Source organism: Heloderma suspectum, chromosome 3, assembly GCF_057233095.1.
Source record: "Heloderma suspectum isolate Gila_16-S chromosome 3, 16-S_ref, whole genome shotgun sequence".
Lineage (NCBI taxonomy): Eukaryota > Metazoa > Chordata > Lepidosauria > Squamata > Helodermatidae > Heloderma > Heloderma suspectum.
Genome location: NC_139460.1, coordinates 130,112,671 through 130,136,304, shown reverse-complemented (window position 1 = coordinate 130,136,304; position 23,634 = coordinate 130,112,671). Strand labels below are relative to the sequence as shown.

At 42.7% G+C, this 23,634-nt stretch overlaps 1 protein-coding gene across 1 annotated transcript in view; it reads right to left on the bottom strand.

Moving 5' to 3' along the window:
• The window catches only part of SH3RF3 (SH3 domain containing ring finger 3), a 304,545-nt gene that overhangs the window by 65,997 nt on the left and 214,914 nt on the right, over nt 1–23,634 (bottom strand). Inside the window, exons 3-4 of the mRNA XM_084844525.1 lie at nt 21,009–21,104; nt 2,550–2,903 (exon numbers count right to left, since the gene is read on the bottom strand). Coding sequence (XP_084700651.1) covers nt 2,550–2,903; nt 21,009–21,104 — 450 coding nt within the window. The remainder of the gene's footprint in view (nt 1–2,549; nt 2,904–21,008; nt 21,105–23,634) is intronic.

Sequence of the window (23,634 nt, the reverse complement as noted above, 5' to 3'; positions counted from 1 at the left end):
AAGCACTTCCTACATTGAGGCTATTTATGAAGAGGGCCTATGTTTCTAGTTCTGCAACAGTGCCAGGAAGAGAACTATGGATCTTAGCCCCTTAGCAATTCAGTGAACAGTTGAGACTAAAGGATGGTTCACAAAAATAAGCACTGGTTATTTTTCTACAGAGGATTGTGTAGTCAAATACACTACGACATGGAAAAACTTGTGTGAACCAGATGCTTACACAAAGACAGTGGCAGTCAAGGCTGCCTTCTCTGAGCAATTACCTTCACGAAATGGCTGCCGCTAGCCCCTTGCAAGTCCATATTCATATTTTTCCACATGGTCATGTACCAGAGTATATATGATTGTGAAGAGAAAATAAGTACCATTCATTCGTGTAGATTTAATTCTGTTGTATTTTTTATTCCTCATCCCTACTCTTTCCAACAGCAGCTCTTCCACCTTGCATTTTGCAAACCAGCACATAGAAGCTGTTCCTGGGGGAGAGATTTAAAGCCAATTCTGGCCTAGACAAGTTTTAGACTGCAGCTTCTGTGCTCATCTCCATAGCAGGGTTCACAGTCACACAATTTTGAATGGGACGTAAAAGTTCATGGTGTTGTTGCTGCACTACAAACATTTCAGTGTTTTCCACCTGCTTTTTGAAAACAGCTACGCTTGAAGGGCAGGGCATGGAAATAATTGTGTTCTTCCTGGCAAATTCCTCCTCTGCTGTACAGGGCAGTACAGCTGAGCTACACTTTGGGGAAAAGTGTAGCTAACCTTTAAAATATATTGGCTGGCAGAAACGTTAACTTTCACTGCACACCTATGCGTTTTCATTAAAGGTTTTCAAGTGACCAATGGTGCTATAAGTAAATAGCCCATGCTAGTGACTATATCTGTTGGGTATAGCCAACTGCCAAACCTTAGCCTACAGAGGAGAACTGCTTACAACCGTACTCCAACAGTGCAATCCTATGCATGTCTACTTAGAACTAAGTCCCAATGAATTCAATGGGGCTTACTCTCAGGTAAGTGTGTATAGGACTGCAGCCCAAATGTCCTTTGAAGGATCTCACTAACGGTATTTAGTCTTGTGTTTGTTTTGTTTGTGGCCTACTTCTTAGCTGAGGTGTTAGACCACCGACCTAGGCTAACAGGCATGAAATTTCATTACCTGCTGTGCTGTGCTCTCCACACACACGCAGCAATCAGCCTAGTACCCGCCTACAATTATGTATGAATGTATGTATTTAATGTTCTTACATCTCACCTTTGGGTATAACCCTCACAAGGTGGCTTACAACGATTAATAAATATATCAACCAATTAAAACTAAAATAGCAACTAAAACATCAATAAAACACTGAGTGGAATAAATACATTTTTCAAATCTACTTAAAAGCCACAAATGAGGGGGCCAGATGCACTTCCTAGGGGGCAGAGTTCAAAAGATGTGGGACACCACTAGAAAGGCTTCCCCTAGGAAGTCCCCAGTAAACAGCACTGATGGTTCTTAGCGGCAGGCCAGAGGGCAGGGCCTCTGAAGCCAACCTTAGGGCCCGGGCACGAACAGGCGGTCCTTCAGATAACCTGGTCCCGGACCATTAAGGGCTTTAAAAGCCAAAGCAAGCACTTCAGACTGAGTCTGGAAATGACCAATGTAACTGGAACAAAATTGGTGTTATCGGGGTTCAAATGCCTAGCTTTCTCAAGCATCCTGGCAGAGGCATTCTGCACCAGTTAGTTTCCGAAGCATCTTTAAAAGGCAGCTAGCTGGTGAATCACTCTGCTTCTTCCCCCAACACACCATCTGAAAATGTGGTATGTGCCAGGCTGGTGGAATGGCTTGCTGCTATTTGATTATAAGTTTGTAAAGGGCCTCTTAGAACAATGCTACTGCTATAATGCAGCAACATTCATGTCTTGAGAATAAGGGCTTATGAGAGAAACCTGCTACTAGAGCAGATATGAAATTAAAATAATACTCTCTTAAGTATTAAGAGAGCTTCTGATTTTGGGTGGTATAGAAATAGGTAGGTAGATAGATAGATAGATAGATAGATAGATAGATAGATAGATAGATAGTATACAGCAGGATAGAAACATATTACACTATAGTGACATGTTGCCTACAATATATCATAATGACAAACAGCAGCAGCAAAACCCACCGTACTACTTTTGTCTAAGGCAAAGTCAACTGGGCACCATACTTTCTCCTCAGGACAGCCACCAATGGAATTTTGCCTGTATTTGGCTCCATCTGATGGATGGTCGGGAGGTGACTCTCCCTTGGGAATTTCTGTCACACAACTGCTCAGGTCAGGGATAGGCAACACAGCGCCCTCCAGATGTTTTGGATTACAGCTCCCATCATTCCCATCAAGCATGCCCAATGGTAGGGGAACATGGAGGCTGTAGTCTAAAACATCTGGAGGGCACCGGGTTGCCTACCCCTGGCTTAGGCGATTGTGATCTGATAGCCAAAGCACGTGAAGGAGCTAATTTTATCTGGTCAGTCCCCTCCACGGCTAAGCACTGCGGTTAATTTATCCATAGTTTACCTGGACTGGAGCGCTGGATGAGAGATGAGTCACATCTCCAATTCTGGCAGCGGCACGGGGGTCACTTGAGCTGATCAGGACAGGGGCACTAATCTCCATGGAATGCCTGTTATTCATGGCCTGAGAGGATTTGTGGGTCATACTGAGAGCAGTGAAGGAGTGGCGCTTCTTGGCATTCTTCTTGCCGTCAATATGCCGCTGAATGGCACTGACTGCTCCAGCACTGTTTAAGGTACTGCACTGAGCCGGGTTTGCTGCCAGGTTAGTGTCAGCTGGCAAAGGGACATCACTGCCAGATGCAGCAGCTAGACTGGTCTTGTCCATCTCAATAAGCTGTTTAGCTGAGTCGTTGAGCTAAATGAAGAAATAAAAAAAAAAGAAGGGAAGAGGTGGGCGTTACAGAGCTGTTATGTCTGTATAGTCCTAGACTTCAAATTCTATGCTCGGATGACAGCTATTATTTAATCATTCACAGTGGACCTGTAATGTAGGCAGCCCAATAAGAAGAGAGGAGGGGGCATTGCAGAGCTGGAGCCCTGTGCAGTTCAAATTGTGAAGATACATCACAGGAAACAGGTCTTCATTCATGCAAACCCCAAAATAAATAATCCATCCATCAAGAGAAGGCTATCTTTCTAATCTAATCATTTAACAGAACAATTTGCTAAGAAACCCTAGCAGTTATACGTAGACTGAAGCACATCTGAATTAAATTGGGGGAGCAGATTTTATGGTACTTGTTGCAGACACAGGATAACCCTACCAAGCGACTTCCAGGAACAACTGTATACCACTGCCTCCTTGAATGCTCTGTGAGGTGCAGGAGGGGAAAGCCTTCTGGAGAGCCAGCAGCATGCATTCCTCATTCTCAGAAGGCTGCATGTTGACACAGGGGCAAACCATAAGCCTGCATCCCAAGTCTCCAAAACATCCTGTGAAAAGCAGCTTTCAAGTCCAAGGACATGTACGGATGCTCTGAGTGTTTCACAACCTCTTCACAGCCCTGGACTGAATATTGTTGGTTTCCAGCTGTGAGTATGGAGTGGGGGGCGCCGTTGGGAAAAAGTACTTCCATTTCCCTGGGATACTTCCTACACTCCTAGGCATGTGCCATTACAGAATCAGACAGAGAGCACTGCAAGCTGCTGTCTGGCCAAGCCATGAGGTTGGGTCTTGCCCTAGCACAAATGGCAAATCAGCAGCATATGCAGGGCCTTGCACTGTGAGTATGCTACCTGTACAGCATATAGGTGAAAATGTGGTATCGATGGCCAAACACCACAAGGAGCAGTATCACCTGATGATCACTTTTCAGTCATACAAAACTCTTCTACATGCTTAGACGCCTAGAGTAAAAACAACTAATAAAAAATGGTTAAAGCAAGGACTGGGTGCAGGAAAACAAATTTCTAAAAGGGAACTGTCAGCGCCCACTTGGACTGTTGCCAAATCAGCTAGTTAGTTTAAACCAATATGTGCAGTGCAGCCTTCTACTCCTGCTTTTTGGTCCTCGTTGCCATGTTAGGCCTGGTTCGCATGCCATGGTAACCCAGGGTTTTTTAAGATCCTGGGTTACCACGGGCTAGCCAGCATGCAACAGCACACAGCTCAATGGCTCTTGCTCGACTCTTCCTGCCAGTGGGAATGGCTAAATAAACTAGGTTTATCTAGTTTACCGCTAGTAAACCGCTCCATCTCTGGCTTGGTTAGCATTATGTCCTAACCGGAACTCTGGCTCATCTCTCCCCTGACAAGCCACAGTTGTAGCCCAAGAACAAACCCTGGATTACAACTCTAGCTGTCAGGAGAGAGATAAGCAAGAGTTCCAGGTTTGGACAGAACACTTAGTAAGTCAGGGACAGACTGCCCCTGGCTTGTTTAGCTGCTCCTACTAGCAGAAGGAGGCAAGCACTACCCTGCTGGCTCACTCACAGTAACTCAGGTTTTAAAAAAAAACCATGAGTTTCTGTTGCATTAGAACTGGGCCTTAGGGCTACCAGGTCACACTTCTACAGTGACAGCAGAAGCCATAACTGACAGAATTCACCTGTCAGGGTCTAGATGCTTGAGCTAGTAATCCTGTGTCACAGTCCCTGCCCTCCAAACCCTTTTTGCCTGCCAAAAGTTCACAGCCTCTCCTGTCTAAATGTTGTAGGTTTCGTTTTGCCCTGTCTCACTTTCTTCAACTCCATGTCTCCAGCACCATTTTTCTCTCAGTATGTGGCTTCCTTTTCAGGCCACTGTTCACCTTATTTCATTTAGCCACCTTGTTTCTTGACCAGCCTGACTAGCACTTCTCCCTCTTTTACAGTGACAGCTTATGCATTGCCAAAAAGAGACAGGAGAAAAGAGGATTTGCCTAAAACTTGCATATATTTGTTATATATTATAATGTATAACTATATATTATATATATATAGATACAAATTTAGAACTAATTACTAGAATTACATTTATATAGAAATAAAATACAACACATCTGCCCAATCATGGGGAAGACTGTGACTGGATGACCTGTGTTCCTGCTAAGTCTGCTGTCCAATTGTTAACTGCTGAAGGACAACTTTAAGGTCCCTGCTGTTCTCCGTTCTTATGGTTCTTTATCTTTGAATTGGAATTAGACTGGACAGGTCTTCAAACAAAGGACGCGGTAAAATGGAGTACTGTCCTCTGACAAACAGAGGCCTGGTCTACGCATACAGTAGAATGGAAGAATGATACAGTGCTGAAGGGGTAGAATGGACTGGGAAACTTCTGGCTACAGGTAGAACATCACAGTTCTGGAAAACCATGCATCCCCTGCAAATAGAAAACTAGCATGGCAGGCAAAGGGCTTTCTCCCTGGTGTGCTTTTTTCTATTTTCAGGAAGCCTTTTAGATGGAGACTCAGTCAAAAGAGTTATGACCCTCCTGCAGTCTGAAGTGGTATACCTCATTCTGCTGCATGTATGAACCCAGTCTAAGTCCTGGAACCTCTTTCTTGCTCTCAGCCATTCCCTGAGGTTTCAATCCCAGCCAAAAGAACTATTTCCCTTTCCCACACAGAATCTGGACTAAAAACTGCTTTTGTTACCTAAGCAATTAAACATTCTGAGCTATCACACCAGTTCAGCCAATGAGCAGCAGAGGCTTTAATATTTCAAGCATAACACAATACAGATACTGTTAATATAATATAGAGCATATCTATACAATTTGTAACTTACCAAGGTAAACAGAGCCCACTATATATTGTAGCCTGCCAGACAAACCTTCTGCTTTTGCATATAAGGGAGCTTTACTGAGGCTCTGGAGGGCTCAAACACCTGGCTGCAAAACTACTTGGCTTATGGTGTTTATGTCACATGGTTTGTTAGTTTTTTTTGCTGCAGAAGTTGTATTACCATTTTAAAAAATGTGATCGTGCATTTAACTGAAAGTCTTCCACGTCTTACGAGATGTGTTACAATTATTTTTACACTGAGAATCTGTGATGTAAGCCCTACATTGTATTAGGAATAAACATCAATATAAATGTTCTGAATGAAATGAAGAAAACAAAGCATCCCTTCAAGATCCAATTCAATTAGGAAATGCAAATCCTTTAAATCGGCACAGCTAGAAAAGGATTAAACTGTGCTATGCTAAGACATTTTGTTTTTCCTAAAAAGTGGATCACACCTGCAGATACCACATAAGGCTATTTAGTCTTTACTATAAACTTCTCTGAGGCTGCCATCCTCACCACACTTCGGAGTATGCTCCATTGAACTGAATGGGACTCACTTCTGAGTAAACGTGCATAGGACTGTGCTGCACCAAATGAAAAAAGTTGAGCCTTCTCAGCATATGACAACTGACATTTTGTTATGTAGCAGGCCCAGTAGGAAAGGCACAGGTAGTCCAGGAAGGAGGGTACGCTCTGCATGAAGCTTCATACTCCCAAGAGACCTACATCTCAGTTGCAATACTTTCAAGAGGGACTCTGTTTCCCCCTTCTTGCAAATTTCCTCTGCTTACTCCCTCTTGCATTTCCTCTTCAAGATAATGGAATAGGGAGAGGAACTCCCAAGTAAGCACTCTCCTTGAAAGCCCTACCTCCCTGCCTCAACAGGTGCCTTCCAACTAGTGTCCTAGGTAAGTCCTTTTTCTGGGTCCCCCCAAAAGTCTGTGATGCCAGAAAGGAAGGGAGAGGCAGCAGGAAGAGGCACAGGAAGAAAAGCCTATCTTCCCCTCTTTTCCCCTGCACTGCACTCCACAGTTCCTATGGCTAACTTTAGCTGGAGGGGAGTCTTTAACCAACCAGAGCGAGAACATTAGGTTCACCACATGAGGCTCTGTATTTTGCAGTTTATTGGGGTTTCTGCTTCTGCATTCTAAGCAAGAAGCATTCTAGGCGAGTTCTCCTCAGCCTTCAAGATCAGTGGGTCTCCCAAGGGATTCACTTATCTCTCTCTCACGCTCTCTCCCTGCAAAGCAGTGTGGTTTCATTGCTATCAGCTGTTTACATGGGGGGCAGGGATTGGTGGTCTTCTTCTTCCTCCCCTGGCCAGTTTTGCACTCGCTTTAAGCCTCTCCTAGCCTGGCCAAGAAAACTCTCCTCCCAGCTCAGGTCAACAGACAGACATGGGGGGGGGGCAGGGGAGAGGGCAGCTGCGATTTTCCTTCTCAATGGCTTCTTCTACCCAGGCTATATAGTGAAACTGCACATTTATACACAGCCACTGAAGCGGATTTACATTTAAATAGTGGATTATCTCAGGTTTTTTTTTAAAGCAAGAGAAAGATCAAATACAGCTGGATGTGCCCTGGAGGTTGACCGTGTCATGTAAATGACCAGCAAACATCCGTGAGTGACCAATCACAAGCACACTATGAATGCCTCATGTAAAGACAGCCCATGTCTTGGTCTTGGAGGAAAGGAAAGGATAGAAGCTTGTAGCCATAGCTTATAGGAGGCCACACAGCAAGACTGCTGTGCCTTGAATGGGTGTGAATACCAATCTTTCCTAGCAAATATTGTGCCTTCTTACAGAAGCCTGCCTTCCACTTTGGGCAGTAGAGGGACAAATTGTGATACACACACAGCGCAGAAACAGATAAGCATATAGCAACCGAGTTCTTCAAACAGCTAATTTCATATTTTCTTGGTATATGAGTCCCATGCAATGCCATATGATTTATGCAGTTATTGCCATTCTGCAGGAAAAGAACCTGAGCAACTCAAAACTAAGCAGGGAAAATGACTACTTGGGCAGTTGCAAAAAGAAATGCATTTAACTTCTGTTCTGTAATGCTCAAATCTTCTGTGATTCACCATGATTTACAACTCATTGTTTTAAGGAATATGGATCAGTGAAAGAAGCTCACATGAGCTGTCCCTCCAAAATTAAACGGCAACCCTGAAGTTTCACATTCATTTCAAATTCACATTACTAATAGGGTTGCCTTATCTCCTGAAGCAGGTGAGACTTTGTCCCAGAGCAGGAAGAGTGATAAGCCCCATAAAGCAATGGGGAGGCACAGTGGTGGCAACATCTCCTGCTACACGTATGCTGTTAAAGCTAAAGGCACGATTTCTGAATGTGGGGTATTTTTCCTTTACATTTTGCCCTACCCTGGGGTTCTTTGCCTGTTTGGATCCTTAGTTTAGTAAAGGTGTTTAAGATGGCTTCTTGTTTGTTCTGGGGTTGACTTTTCAACTTGTGAAGCTACATATATTATACTGGGTTTGTTGAAAAAGTACTATTATGAAGCTGATGGGAAGTTATGCAAGATCTTCAAGAAATTGCTCTTCATATATTTTGCATTGTTTTGGATGTCTCAGTAGCAACAACAGATGAACATATAGGAGATTATTTAAAATTATATAGTCGTAAACCAAAATATGTTCTTTTAAGCCCACTTAAGGGATGGGAAAAGTTCCACAATGAAGTAAGATCCCGAAGCCACAGAATATTGTTTGTTAAATCCATTAATATATCGTTACAGATGCTGGGAGAACACCCTTTCTTAGGGTGAAGGCTTGCTAATATTCTAGGATGATTGTTTGGTTTTTATTGATGGGAGCTAAGGATAAGAAAAGGTTTCCTGAGAGCTAGGAATTTCTCTCCAGCCTTGGAATGTAACATCTATTAAAGAGGGTGACAATCTCCAGCTAGTCAGAAGAAGCAGAAAAACAGGTTGGAATTTGAATTTGGGAAGAGAGAGACAGAGATGGAGAGAGAGGGTTGTGAGCTGGCTAATAGTGAAGCATCATTCACTCTGGAAATCTAATGTGGGGTTGGTAGATTTTCTACATGCCAAAGAATTGCTTGTTTGCTCCAATATGGTGTGTTCTATATTTGTATACAAAACAAATATTAGAAAGACACTGTAAGTCTCTGGTATTCTCTCATTCAAAGGAAACTAAATCAGTAATGTTGTCCTTGGAATTTCTCCTGCTTGAGGAACTGAGGAGTGTAACAATATGAGCATTGCTTGCTTGTGTGCATATGCATTTGCATGTACATTTCTGAATAGTAACCAATACTATCTTTATTTTTCCAGTACGTTTTGTATGTTTTGCTAGTAACAAATAAAGGCAAACAGTACCCTAAACTGAGGATTATTTTTGTTCCTTTCCTCTATGAACATAACAAGATGCACATTGGTAAATCAGAAGTCCAGGTGGCTATTCTAAATAAAAATAATAAACCAGAAACTTTTCCAAACAACTGCAGATCCAAACAGCTACAAAACTAGGCTTGACCCTAAAGCAGTTTAGTACTGCTGAGCATTGCTTTTCTGTAAGTAGCTGAAAAACAGAATTAAAATGGAGATTCCACATAGCACTCATTTTTGTGCTATGTTGTCCAGCAACACCCTACCCAATAGCCATGATCCTTCTATGTTTACTCACCCATTCAACAAAAGTTACCTGCAATGTTAACTAAAAGCGTCTTGTTCATAAATTGTGCCTGTTTTATTGCTTCCTGTTCAACCCATTTGGGATGGGGTTATTGGTGAGGAACTGCCCATTAATTAGTCAGCTTCTGTTCATATGGGGTGGGGTAAGGCTTTAATTACTCATATTGCGTTATTTTTATTTGTATTTATTTTGTAGCAATTTAAAATAGAATTCCTTCACTATAAAGGAAAGGGAAGAATAATGCAAGGAAGCCAGTAATTAAAGCCTTCTCCCTTTTGTGGAGAAGAGAGCTGACTAATTAGAGGCATTTCATCACAAATCCCCCAGTTGCACTGAACAAGAAGCAATAACATAGGCAGAACCTGCAAAAAGAAAACATTTAATTAAAAGGCACAGTTACTCTTAAAGGCCTCAACAGCAGTTTGCCTGTCCATACTAAACAGGCTGGCAATGCAGTTGTGTTTTATGGAGGAAAAGCTGATTATAAATCAGGATTAAAAAAACATGAGAGCAATACAGAAAGCATTGGAATGCAACAATTTGGCAACAGTATCATCTGGATTCACCATAAAACATGAGTGAACTCAAAAAAAAAAAAAAAAAAAGGAAATTCCAGAGAAAAGGGCTAATATTGAAGCAACCTAGTTTTTTGAGCCCACTGGGCATTACACTTCTTCTTTAAAAAGGCCAGGATCCACTGTTGCTAAGTGGAGGAGGGGAGTTCATAAAACATGGGGGCCAGCTGTTTATGTCAGAATTACACTGGGCTAGCAGAAGCCCTTCCATGAGCCTAAGTAATTCTTTAGACCCAAGCCTTTGTTTTGCTTTATATTCAGAGTCCAATCATACTCCTACACTGAAATCAACCAGGCAAAAGGAAGGATAGTGGTAGTGTTGGGGCATCTTTTGCTTTCTGCTAGTATCTTCACAATAAAAGATCCTGGTGAAGCCAGCTATTAGAAACAGGCAGTACTGGATTTTGCCAGTGTGCTTTAGCAGCTGACCTTGTAAAGAGCTAATGCAATTTCATTTGAGCAATTTTGAAGAACTGCAACTCATGTATGTGCAAGGTTTGAGGGGGGGAATAACTTGGTAAACATATGTGGCGTATGCATTATGCTTGTTTTCCTTTTTGAACTGTTTTGTAGATGAATATTTTTGTGCTTATAAAACCCTGTAACTCATGAATCAACAGCTTAAATGCTTTTTATTAAATCTATAAATTATTCCCCCTTCATGGATCACTGCCTTGTTGTGGCGAAGGGGCTTGCGTAATTCAGTGAAGCCATAAGCTATGCTGTGCAGGGCCACCCAAGACGGACAGGTCATGGCGGAGACTTCTGACAAAATGTGGTCCACTGGAGAAGGAAATGGCAACCCACTCCAGTATTCTTGCCAAGAAAACCCCATGGAACGTATCACAAGGCTAAAAGAGATGACGCCGGAAGATGAGCCCCTCAGGTCGGAAGGTGTCCAATATACTACTGGGGAAGAGCAGAGGGAATTTCCAAGTAGCGCCAGAAAGAGTGAAGCGGCTGGGCCAAAGCCGAAAGGACACTCAGCTGCGGATGTGTCTGGTGGTGAAAAGAAAATCCGATGCTGTAAAGAACAATATTGTTTAGGAATATACAAACAATTCCTAAACAATTCCTAAACAATTCCTGATGTCAGATCAATGAATCAAGGTAAGCTGGAGGTGGTCAAACATGAGATGGCAAGATTGAACATCGACATCTTGGGAATCAGCGAACTAAAATGGACAGGCATGGGCGAATTTAATTCAGGTGACCATTATATCTACTACTGTGGGCAAGAATCCCTTAGAAGAAATAGAGTAGCACTCATAGTCAACAAAAGGGTGGGAAAAGCAGTACTGGGGTACAATCTTAAAAATGATAGAATGATCTCAGTACGAATCCAAGGCAAGCCATTCAACATCACAGTAATTCAAGTCTATGCCCCAACCACTGAGGCCGAAGAAGCTGAGGTTGATCGGTTCTATGAAGACCTCCAACACCTTCTAGAACTAACACCAAAAAAAGATGTCCTCTTCATCACAGGTGATTGGAATGCTGAAGTAGGAAGTCAAGAAATCACCGGGATAACAGGCAGGCATGGCCTTGGTGTACAAAATGAAGCAGGACAAAAGCTAATAGAATTTTGCCAAGAGAACACGCTGATCATAGCAAAAACTCTTTTCCAACAGCACAAGAGACGACTCTACACATGGACATCACCAGATGGTCAATATCGAAATCAGATTGATTATGTCCTTTGCAGCCGAAGATGGAGAAGCTCTATACAGTCAGTAAAAACAAGACCTGGAGCTGACTGTGGCTCAGATCATGAGCTGATTCTTGCAAAATTTCAGCTTAAATTGAAGAACGTAAGGAAAACCACTAAACCATTCAGGTATGACCTAAATCATATCCCTTATGAATACACAGTGGAGGTGAGGAATAGATTTCAGGGATTAGACCTGATAGACAGAGTGCCTGAGGAACTATGGACAGAGGTCCGTAACATTGTTCAGGAGGCAGCAATTCAATCCATCCCAAAGAAAAAGAAATGCAAGAAAGCAACGTGGCTGTCTGATGAAGCTTTACAAGTAGCTGAGGAAAGAAGGGAAGCGAAAAGCAAGGGAGAAAGGGGAAGATATATCCAACTGAATGCAGAGTTCCCGAGAATAGCAAGGAGAGACAAGAAGGCCTTCTTAAATGAACAATGCAAGGAAATGGAGGAAAACAACAGAATGGGAAAGACTAGAGATCTCTTCAAGAAAATCGGAGATCTCAAGGGAACGTTTTGTGCAAAGACGGGCATGATAAAGGACAAAGAAGGCAGGGACCTCACAGAAGCAGATGAGATTAAGAAGAGGTGGCAAGAATACACAGAAGAACTATACAGGAAAGATCTGAATGTCCCTGATAGCCATGATAGTGCGGTCACTGAACTTGAGCCGGACCTCCTAGAGAGTGAAGTCAAGCGGGCCTTAGGAAGCATTAGTAACAACAAAGCTAGCGGAGATGACAGTATTCCAGCCGAGCTATTTAAAATCCTACAAGATGATGCTGTTAAAGTGCTGCATTCAATATGCCAACACATTTGGAACACTCAACAATGGCCGCAAGACTGGAAAAGGTAAGTTTACATTCCAATTCCAAAGAAGGGCAACGCCAAAGAGTGTTCAAACTACCGCACAATTGCGCTCATTTCACATGCCAGCAAGGTTATGCTCAAAATCCTCCAAGCTAGGCTTCAGCAGTATGCGAACCGAGAACTACCGGAAGTACAAGCTGGGTTTCGAAGAGGCAGAGGAACTAGAGATCAAATCGCCAATGTTCGCTGGATCATAGAGAAAACAAGAGAATTCCAGAAAAACGTCTATTCCTGCTTCATTGACTATGCTAAAGCCTTTGATTGTGTTGATCACAACAAACTGTGGCAAATTCTGAAAGTGATGGGAGTACCAGACCACCTTACCTGTCTCCTGAGAAACCTGTACCAGGGTCAAGAAGCAACAGTACGAACCAGACATGGAACAACCGAGTGGTTCAAAATTGGGAAAGGAGTATGACAAGGCTGCATATTGTCACCCTGCTTATTTAACTTATATGCAGAGTACATCATGAGAAATGCTGGGTTGGATGAATCAGAGGTCGGAATTAAGATTGCTGGGAGAATTATCAACAACCTCCAATATGCAGACGATACCACCCTAATGGCAAAAAGTGAAGAGGATCTAAAGAGCCTCTTGTTGAGGGTGAAAGAGGAGAGTGCAAAAGCTGGTTTGAAACTCAACATTAAAAAAACGAAGATCATGGCATCTGGCCCCATCACTTCCTGGCATATAGAAGGAGAAGAAATGGAAGCAGTGACAGATTTTACTTTCTTGGGCTCCAAGATCACCACAGACGGTGACAGTAGCCATGAAATTAAAAGACGCTTGCTCCTTGGGAGGAAAGCTATGGCCAACCTAGACAGCATAGTAAGAAGCAGAGACATCACCTTGCCGACAAAGGTCTGTCTAATCAAAGCTCTGGTTTTCCCAGTAGTAATGTATGGCTGTGAGAGCTGGACTATAAGGAAGACTGAGCGCCGAAGAATTGATGCTTTCGAACTGTGGTGCTGGAGAAGACTCTTACACGAGTCCCCTGGACTGCAAGGAGGTCAAATCAGTCAATCCTAAAGGAAATCAACCCTGAGTGCTCATTGGAAGGACAGATACTGAAGCTGAAGCTCCAATATTTTGGCCACCTAATGCGAAGAGAAAACTCTCTTGAAAATACCCTGATGCTGGGAAAGACTGAAGGCAAAAGGAGAAGGGGACAGCAGAGGATGAGATGGCTAGATAGCATCACCGATGCAATGAATATGAACTTGAGCACGCTCCGGGAGAGAGCGCAGGACAGGAAGGCCTGGCGTGCTATGGTCCATGGGGTCACGAAGAGTCGGACACGACTGAACGACTGAACAACAACAACATAGATAGTGAGTTATACAAAAATATACCACATTCCAAGTACGGTTGGTGGCCAGAGGGAGAACTGGAAGCTGACTGATGCAGAAGATGCAGCAGCAGCAATAATAATTTAAAATATTTCTTGACCACCTTTCAGGGAGGAGCCTGAATTGTTGCCTGAAATCCCACTCCCTGGCAGCCTTCTTGAATTCCAGATGACATGAAATATTTTTTTCACTTACCCATGAGGTGAAAAATATTTACACCTCATGGGTAAGTGAGAAAAATGGGCTTTTTGTTGCTTACAAACTCTGAGTTTGAACTATCCCTACGTTCTGGAGCTAGTTTACCTGAATCCATAGGTCATTCTACCAAGAGCACAAGCAGAGTACCTCTTCATATTTATATTATTATTTATTTTTATATTATAAGTATTTTATACCATCATTCAATCACAATCACCAGGCAGTTTACCAAAAATGAATAAAACAATTAATATGCAAATACAAAAAATAAAATAAGTAAAAACCTGCAGAATCCTAAAAACCGCATAAAAAGTAAGAAGGATTAAAATTGCATCTAAAAAGCTCAGAAAAATAAAATGGCAATTGCCTGGTGTTTAAAGGACAACAATGTGGGTGACAGGTGAACCTTTCTAGGGAAAGCGTTCTACAACTGGGCACTACCACTGAGAGGACCCTCTCTCTGGCAAACATCTGTCACACCTCAGATGGGGAGGCACTTTCAGGTAGCCTTCCATTGAAGATCTTAATGTTGTTGTTCAGTCGTTCAGTCGTGTCCGACTCTTCGTGACCCCATGGACCATAGCACGCCAGGCCTTCCTGTCCTGCGCTCTCTCCCGGAGCGTGCCCAAGTCCATATTCATTGCATCAGTGATGCTATCTAGCCATCTCATCCTCTGCTGTCCCCTTCTCCTTTTGCCTTCAATCTTTCCCAGCATCAGGGTCTTTTCCAGAGAGTTTTCTCTTCGCATTAGGTGGTCAAAATATTTCAGCTTCAGCTTCAGTGTCTGTCCCTCCAACAAGCAGTCAGGGTTGATTTCCTTTAGAATTGACTGATTTGACCTCCTTGCAGTCCAAGGGACTCGTAAGAGTCTTCTCCAGCACCACAGTGCTGGAGAAGATCAATTCTTCGGCGCTCAGCCTTCCTTAGAGTCCAGCTCTCACAGCCATACATTACTACTGGGAAAACCATAGCTTTGATGATACGAACCTTTGTCGGCAAGGTGATGTCTCTGCTTCTTACTATGCTGTCTAGGTTTGCCATAGCTTTCCTCCCAAGGAGCAAGCATATTCTAATTTCATGGCTACTGTCACCATCTGCAGTGATCTTCGAGGCCAAGAAAGTAAAATCTTTCACTGCTTCCATTTCTTCTCCTTCTATATGCCAGGAAGTGATGGGGCCAGATGCCATGATCTTCGTTTTTTTAATGTTGAGTTTCAAACCAGCTTTTGCACTCTCCTTTTTCACCCTCAACAAGAGGCTCTTTAGATCCTCTTCCCTTTCTGCCAACAGGGTGGTATCATCTGCGTATCTGAGGTTGTTGATAATCCTCCCGGCAATCTTAATTCTGAGCTGTGATTCATCCAACCCGGCATTTCTCATGATGTACTCTGCATATAAATTAAATAAGCAGGGCGACAATATGCAGCCTTGTCGTACTCCTTTCCCAATTTGGAACCAATTGGTTGTTCCATGTCTGGTTCTTACTGTTGCTTCTTGACCCTCGTACAGCTTTCTCAGGAGACAGGTAAGGTGGTCTGCTACTCCCATCTCTTTCAGAATCTGCCAGCTTGTTGTGATCCACACAATCAAAGGCTTTAACATAGTCAATGAAGCAGAAATAGACGTTTTTCTGGAATTCTCTTGCTTTCTCCATGATCCAGTGAATGTTGGTGATTTGATCTCTCGTTCCTCTGCCTCTTCGAAACCCAGCTTGTACTTCCGGTAGTTCTTGGTTCACATACTGCTGAAGCCTAGCTTGTAGGATTTTGAGCATCACCTTGCTGGCATGTGAAATGAGCGCAATTGTGCGGTAGTTTGAACACTCTTTGGCGTTGCCCTTCTTTGGAATTGGAATGTAAACTGACCTTTTCCAGTCTTGTGGCCACTGTTGAGTGTTCCAAATGTGTTGGCATATTGAGTGCAGCACTTTAACAGCATCATCTTTTAGGATCTTAAATAGCTCAGCTGGAATATTGTCATCTCCGCTAGCTTTGTTGTTACTAATGCTTCCTAAGGCCCACTTGATTCCACTCTCTAGGATGTCCGGCTCAAGTTCAGTGACCGCACTATCATGGCTATCAGGGACATTCAGATCTTTCCTGTATAGTTCTTCTGTGTATTCTTGCCACCTCTTCTTAATCTCATCTGCTTCTGTGAGGTCCCTGCCTTCTTTGTCCTTTATCATGCCCGTCTTTGCACAAAACGTTCCCTTGAGATCTCCGATTTTCTTGAAGAGATCTCTAGTCTTTCCCATTCTATTGTTTTCCTCGATTTCTTTGCATTGTTCATTTAAGAAGGCCTTCTTGTCTCTCCTTGCTGTTCTCTGGAACTCTGCATTCAGTTGGAGGGATCTTCCCCTTTCTCCCTTGCTTTTCGCTTCTCTTCTTTCCTCACCTATTGTAAAGCCTCATCAGAGAGCCACGTTGCTTTCTTGCATTTCTTTTTCTTAGGGATGGATTGAATTGCTGCCTCCTGAACAATGTTATGGACCTCCGTCCATAGTTCCTCAGGCACTCTGTCTATCAGGTCTAATCCCTGAAATCTATTCCTCACCTCCACTGTATATTCATCAGGGATATGATTTAGGTCATACCTGAATGGTTTAGTGGTTTTCCCTACATTCTTCAATTTCAGCTGGAATTTTGCAACAAGAAGCTCATGATCTGAGCCACAGTCAGCTCCAGGTCTTGTTTTTACTGACTGTATAGAGCTTCTCCATCTTTGGCTGCAAAGTACATAATCAATCTGATTTCGATATTGACCATCTGGTGATGTCCATGTGTACAGTCGCCTTTTGTGCTGTTGGAAGGTCTTAATGTATGGGTACACACATGGAGACAGGAGGTCCTCCAAGTACCTGCTCAAAAGCCATAAAGGGCTTTAAAGGTCACAACAAGCACTCTAAATTGGGTCCGGAAATGGACTAGGAACCAATGCAGTTGGCATACCATGGGCATAATATAACCTTAATGCCCAATCCCACTTAGTAATTTTGTAGCCACATTCTGAATGAAGTGCACTTTCAGAACAGTCTTCAAAGCCAGCCCCATGTATAGTGCATTACAGTATTCTAACCTGTCTGGATTAAGCTTCAGTTTATAGGTTCTTATTCAGTCTATTATCATGACCAGGCAATGATTTTGCTCTTCCATCACTTCATCTGAATTTGATGAAAAGGAGAAATCGAGCTGGGTATCACCAACAGATTGATGACATTTCACCCAACAACTCTGGACAATTTCACTCAGTGATTTCATATGCATATTAACTAGTACTAGTTAATTCGTTAACCAGTACATGTTAACATTCCTAAGGAGCCCTTAGGAATGTGGTAATGCATTTGCAAACATTTTAAATTATTTTTTTTCCTGGAGAATTGCACTGTTGCACAAGAGTGCAAGACCACCTGTCCAAAATTTAGTGCACCATACTGATATCCCCCTATTGTCAATGTCCTTATCAATTTCATCCTCCATTTCTGCTCTTCCCTTGCTAGTGAACACATTTTTTAAATGTGTTACACTGAAGTAAGAACACCTGCCCACAAAGCACCTTTTCTCTAGCAGCCACCAGCTGCTCTTGGCTTCCCTCTCCCCAGCATCAGATCTCAAAGAGAAAATCATTTTCCAAACCCGGATGAACATGGGAACACATTCAACAGCTTTAAAAAAAAATTATTCTTATTTTGGGGGACTTGTGCTCTTGCACATGAGCACAAAACTGCCTCTCCAATATTTAGCCAAGCATCCTCATATTCCCTGCTTGTCAGTGTCTTCCACTTCAGCACTTCCCTTCTTAGCGTTGTTGTTGTTCAGTCGTACACCCTTTCAAAAAAGTGCTGCTTCACGTTTCACTGAAGTAAGAACACCTGCCCGCAAAGCGCCTCCTCTCCTATAGCCACCATCCAGTTGCAGCTCTTCCTCACTTCCTGCTTGCCACTTCCCTCTGTTGCTAGCTGTAAACATATGTAAATGTCATGGTAAAACAGTAAAACGGGATGGAAAATTGCACAAATCTCATGGCAGAGCAGTTAAAACCGAGGTGAAAATTCCACAAATTTCAAGGCAGAGCGGTAAGACAGAGTGTACATTTACACAAATTTCCTAGCAGTGGTCACTTCCTCCTGTGCAGTCCCCCCCCCCCAAAACACCTTTGGGACACTCTCCAGTGTCCTTTCTTCTCTGTTTTTAGGTGCACTGGGTGGAGGGCACTGAGAAGGGATGAGGGAGGATGGTGGCGGCACTAGCGAGATTGTAAGGAGCGGCAAGAGTTTTCACTGCTCTTGCTGGGTGGCTCTGAAGCCCTTCCCAACATTCCACGATAAAGTTGCCCTGCTGGGTTCAGATGACACAACAAGCCACCATGGGTATGAACAACCCTAAAACAAGCCATGGGTTCTTAGGGGGGCTTGTTCTTGAAAAATAAGCCACCCTGCAGAAACTGTGTCAGGTTCACACAACATGACAACCCACTATGGCTGATCACACTGCTCTTCCCTAAGAAAATGACACAAACTAAGTTATTGTTTCTCACTGTCTGGACAGAGAAAGAGGCTGGCAGCACAGGAGGGGGTGGGGTAGGCCCCTGGAAAAGTTGGCCCCTGAAGATCTCCACCCCCTACTCTCACCCAAGCACATGAGGACTATGAACATATAATTTCAAAAACTAAAGTGCCACAGAAGACAGACTCCTCCTGATCATGATGCCATTAGGCAGCGCCAAAATGAGTTAGGATGGATGGTAGACTTTATGCCTTTAGTTCCTAGAATACTTTTGACTGCATATTCCTCTCAAGATTTCTTTACAGTAATTAGTTTAGTCCTAGTGCATTGACTGAATATGAACATAGCAGCTAAAAGAATCCCCACTGTGCATCATTTAATCAGATAAACTGCCTGCATCTAATATTACGAGAAGAGAACATCACCAGCCATTAAGCTTCCATATGCACTCAATGTTTGAACAACAGTTATTAAATCCTTGTTTTAAAATTATAACTCTTGTCAGTTTAGGAATTTATAATCACAGTGCTTTACTTAATACTGGTTACTGATGTGGTTAATAATCAGACAACTAGCATGCTATTTTGCTGTTGTTTACCTTCAGGCCTTTTGATAAGGGTTGTGACACTGGGAAGGCCTTATTTTTGATGGATGTGGTGTTACCATGGCTCACTATGGAGATGTTCTCATTTTTGTATAATAAGCACAAACCAGGAGCAATGGTAGTGTACCCACTGAGGTGCTGAAGTCAGAAACAGGCCCATAATACAGTCATAGAATCACTCTATGCTAAAATGTACTTTTTGAGTCAGTTGTACAAACCAGTGTGAGATGAGGTTTTAAATGGGAAACTTTAAAAAATGAATTCCCTTAATCGTAACTTGCACCTTTTGTTGGGGAAAGCACCATTTAAAACTGAAATGGGAGGCATTACACATTCCCTATTGAAATTCCATTAAGCAGTCATCCTGTATTGTTTGAAGGCTACATGTGTAAAGACAGAGAGCTGCAAGGAACCTCAAAGGCCATCGAATCAAACTCCATGTAGGGTTTTCTTGATTAAAACTGCTCACATCTGATGCTAATTTACACTGGATGCCTATGTTATCTTTGCAACAGGCAGCACCAAATCTGATGAGCACAGCAGTAATATATGCAAGTCACAATAACAGAAGCCCTACTCAGATGTTCAAAAAAATGGCTTACTTGCTTACGTGCAAACAGTCCTATGCCTGTAGTCCTGCCACCATGCACCTTACATAGCCCCCCCACACCCACATCCATGTATACAGAGCCACAATCTGTAGGGAGGGGGTGTACACGCAGATACTGGGAGGGGGGGATATAATGTGTGTGACAATGTGGGCAGGCCTACGCTGTGCGAACCCACTCCCCACTAGCATGTTAAAGTAAGCAATTTCTATAGGGGCTAGAGTCTGGATGGATTGTGTGGGTAGTCCCCATACCAGCACCGCAGTTTTATTACCTCATTCTAATATCTGCTAATGATAACTTCTCCAGTCATTTTATGAGAATGGTAAGAGATTATGCCTCCAGGGATCAGTTTTGCTTGTCACACAGAGCACTTGCCTATGCAACAAATCAGTTAATTGTATCTGTGGCATTTGCTTTTTTGACCAAAATTCCTTACATATTAAATGAAAACACTTCTGTTTTGGGTGGTGGGAATTAAGCATGCTTTGTCCAAATCATCTGATCCATGTTTGCTCAAGTTACCAGTGAGAGGTGGAGCCCTGAGTGGCAGCAGGATTTCACAGGCTATTGCACCATTAAGTAAGTGTAACAAGCCAAGTCTTCTACTTGTGGTCCTGATATGCAGGCAAAGACTGCTCCTAGACAAGGATGTTTCTAAGAACTCATAAATTTACAGGATTGGCTTGGTTAGCCTGTTGGGTATTACAGCAGCTACCAGTTTAGTTAGGAAAGGATCATACAGTATACCAAAGACTTAGGGAAATGGATGATAACAGAGAGAAACACACAATTTCTAGGGAACATGCATTCCTGTAGTGACTGCCAATCAAATTTCAGACCAAAGTTTTGGCTGTGATTGTTGTTAACTCCCATTTCCCAAATGCATCAACTGAGATTAAGCTATATGAAAGAAAAGCCTTTGACAGTTTTCAAGAGCACACTGGTTGTGCTGATTTAAATTAAGTTGAACAAGATAACCATCTTTGGACAGTTGATATCAGAACACCCCGACAATTCTATACTTTGCCATTTTTGCCATCTGAAAGATTTTGCATTTCGCTTTTTTTTTTTTTTTAAAGAAATGCCAGGATTACACTAACCAGCTTTACCTCTCAATAAACCAGCAGAAGGCAGTTTGGGCTTACCTCCACATAGAGAATAGGAAATATTCCAATCTTATCCCCCAGCATTCCTTCTGCCCAATTATCATCTACTCTCCTGATGACAGTCAAAATTTCATCCTAAAAAAAAAAAAATGACAAGATATCACAACATAATACAAAACATGAAAACAGGCATATTTTTACATGTTCCTGTTTGTATGGGAAAAAATACTGATTTCTACCAATGTACCCCATAAACTCCCTACAAAGCAAAGCAGAAGAAAGCATTCCAGGCAGCAACCAAGTCTTCCAACAGAGAAAGATATAGCTGGTTACACTATGCAACCTAGTTTTTCCCATTACTAATGTATTGGGAAGACAACAGAACAATTATTTGACTGACTGTATTATTTAGCCATTGCAAACAGGAATGTGAATTCCCATCGTCTGTATACTATCTTGATGTGCTTGTAGAGCCTTCATACTGTGTAGAGAATGCCACCTATTCTATGAAAAGTTGGTGACGTGTCTCACTTGATGCAAAAGGAATAGTTCAGAAATAAAGGGTAACTGCATTCCCTTTAATGTTGCTCCCTGAAATGAATGATAAGCTAATTAGTATAACTGGTGATATAAGGAAGCTCATGTCTCCTGTTCTATATAAAATGAGACCACACTGTATTTCAAAACTCTATTGATACATCTCTTTCTGGTGCCTGCATAAAATTTCAAATCACTTGAATTAGAAAATGTAAAGTGATTACATCCCATAGAGAATATATATCCAAATATCTCAATCTTTATATTTCTGTATCTATACAAAAAATGACTCTGTAGCTCAGGGAATTGAAATCTAAAAGAATGCATTGGTTCAAAATGTTGACTAAAATACTCTTTACCATAACAATAAAGAGGCAGAAGCCTAATACTGAACTACTGTCATAACCTTAATTATATACAGCTACAAAAAAATTAATGGGGAATAGCTAATGTGGGAGTGCTGGGGCCACATTCCTTGCTCTCTGCTGACTTGTCTGTCCACGCTGTGTGTGTCTCATGGGTACTGCGCTCACCCTTGAGCCTAATCTCCTGGTGTAATGCCTCCTTTACATCTCCTGGTGTAAAGCCTCCACCCTTGAGTACTGGTTAGGGCTGTAAGCAGGCACCATCTCTAGCAGCTGCCAAGATCAGCTGGCTGGCTCTTGCTCCGCCCACTAAGTACAGGCTCCTCCCCTCCCTTGGGAGTCCCTCCCATCCTGTAATTAGTAAAACAGGGGTATATCTCTAGTTTATGGGCCTTACTTCACCCCTGCCTGGTTGTGACAAATATAATAATAACAAATGCAATGAAGAACTAAGTAGCATGAAGCAGAAAGACACATTTTTGCATTTGAAAATTTTCCAAGTCCAATGACTAAGCTGTACCTGCCCAATTTCCATTCTCACTGCAGCTGTGGAATTTGCATATATACACAGGGGGAGAAGTCGTCAGTGGGATAACACTCACTGGCACTCAGAATGCACAATTTGCAGGAGTAAAGCAAAGCTGTTGCCAGTGTTGTAACGTGCCTTTGAGCATCACTGGTTCACACAATCACTGCAGCCTACTATGGCTTAAATAAGCATTTCTGAATGCTCAACCCCTGGCACAGGGTTGCCATGGTTTACTTTGTTGTCCAAACCCAAGTGGCTGGGGTTGTTGGAGGGGGAACCAACCCCCAAGTAACCCATCATCTGTTGTAAGCTTGAAGGTTGGTTCCCCCTCCAACAACCCCTGCTGCCTGGGTTTGGATGACACAGCAAACCATGGCAACCTCCTGCTGGGGTTTGAATATTCAAAATGGCCACTGGCATGTGCCACGACTCACTGTGGCTCAAATAAACCACAGTGGGCTGCGGTGATTGTGTGAACCAGGTTCACTCAGTGTCCTTTTTCTGAGAGCCAATTTGTCATTATTTTGCTATTTTTACAATTTTGCATAATTTATTCTGGTTCTGCCAGTCATGGGTTCAGAGAAGGACCTATGTTGGGCAATGAAGCGTCATCCTAACCACTGGGAATTTGATTCAGCCCCCTCTTGCCTGGCTTCTGAGATTGCATCAGGCATTGCCCACAGACTTCCAAGAGTATCTTTGCAGCCATAAGGGCTAGAACCATTGTGTTTAAGAAGAGAAAAGAAAACAGAGATTCTTATGAAGTTGGAACCTTTGCCCAGTACCGTAATCTGTGTTTGCTGTGGAATTGTGACATACACCCGGTCCTGACCATGATCGGTCCCACATGTTCCCAGAATTCATTCATCTTAAGGCATGGATCTGATGGTTGGGGGGTGGGGGTGGGGAGTTCCGCCTGTCCTAATTGAGTTTTTTATGTTCTCATCTCCTTTAAAAGGGGATTAGACAAATTCATGCAGAATAAGTCTTCAAATAGGTAGGAATATAGGAAGTTGTCTTAGACTGACTCAGACCATTGATCTATCTAGTCCAGTACTGTTGACACTGGCTGGCACCAGTGGCTCTCCAGGGTTTCAGGCAGGAGTTTTTCTTGCTCCATCTGGAGATGCCAGGGACTGAACCAGGGATCTTCTATGTGCAAAGCGTGTGCTCTACCCACTAAGCTACGGCCATTCCCTTCTATGAACTGATAGACTATCTTCAAGTATATCAA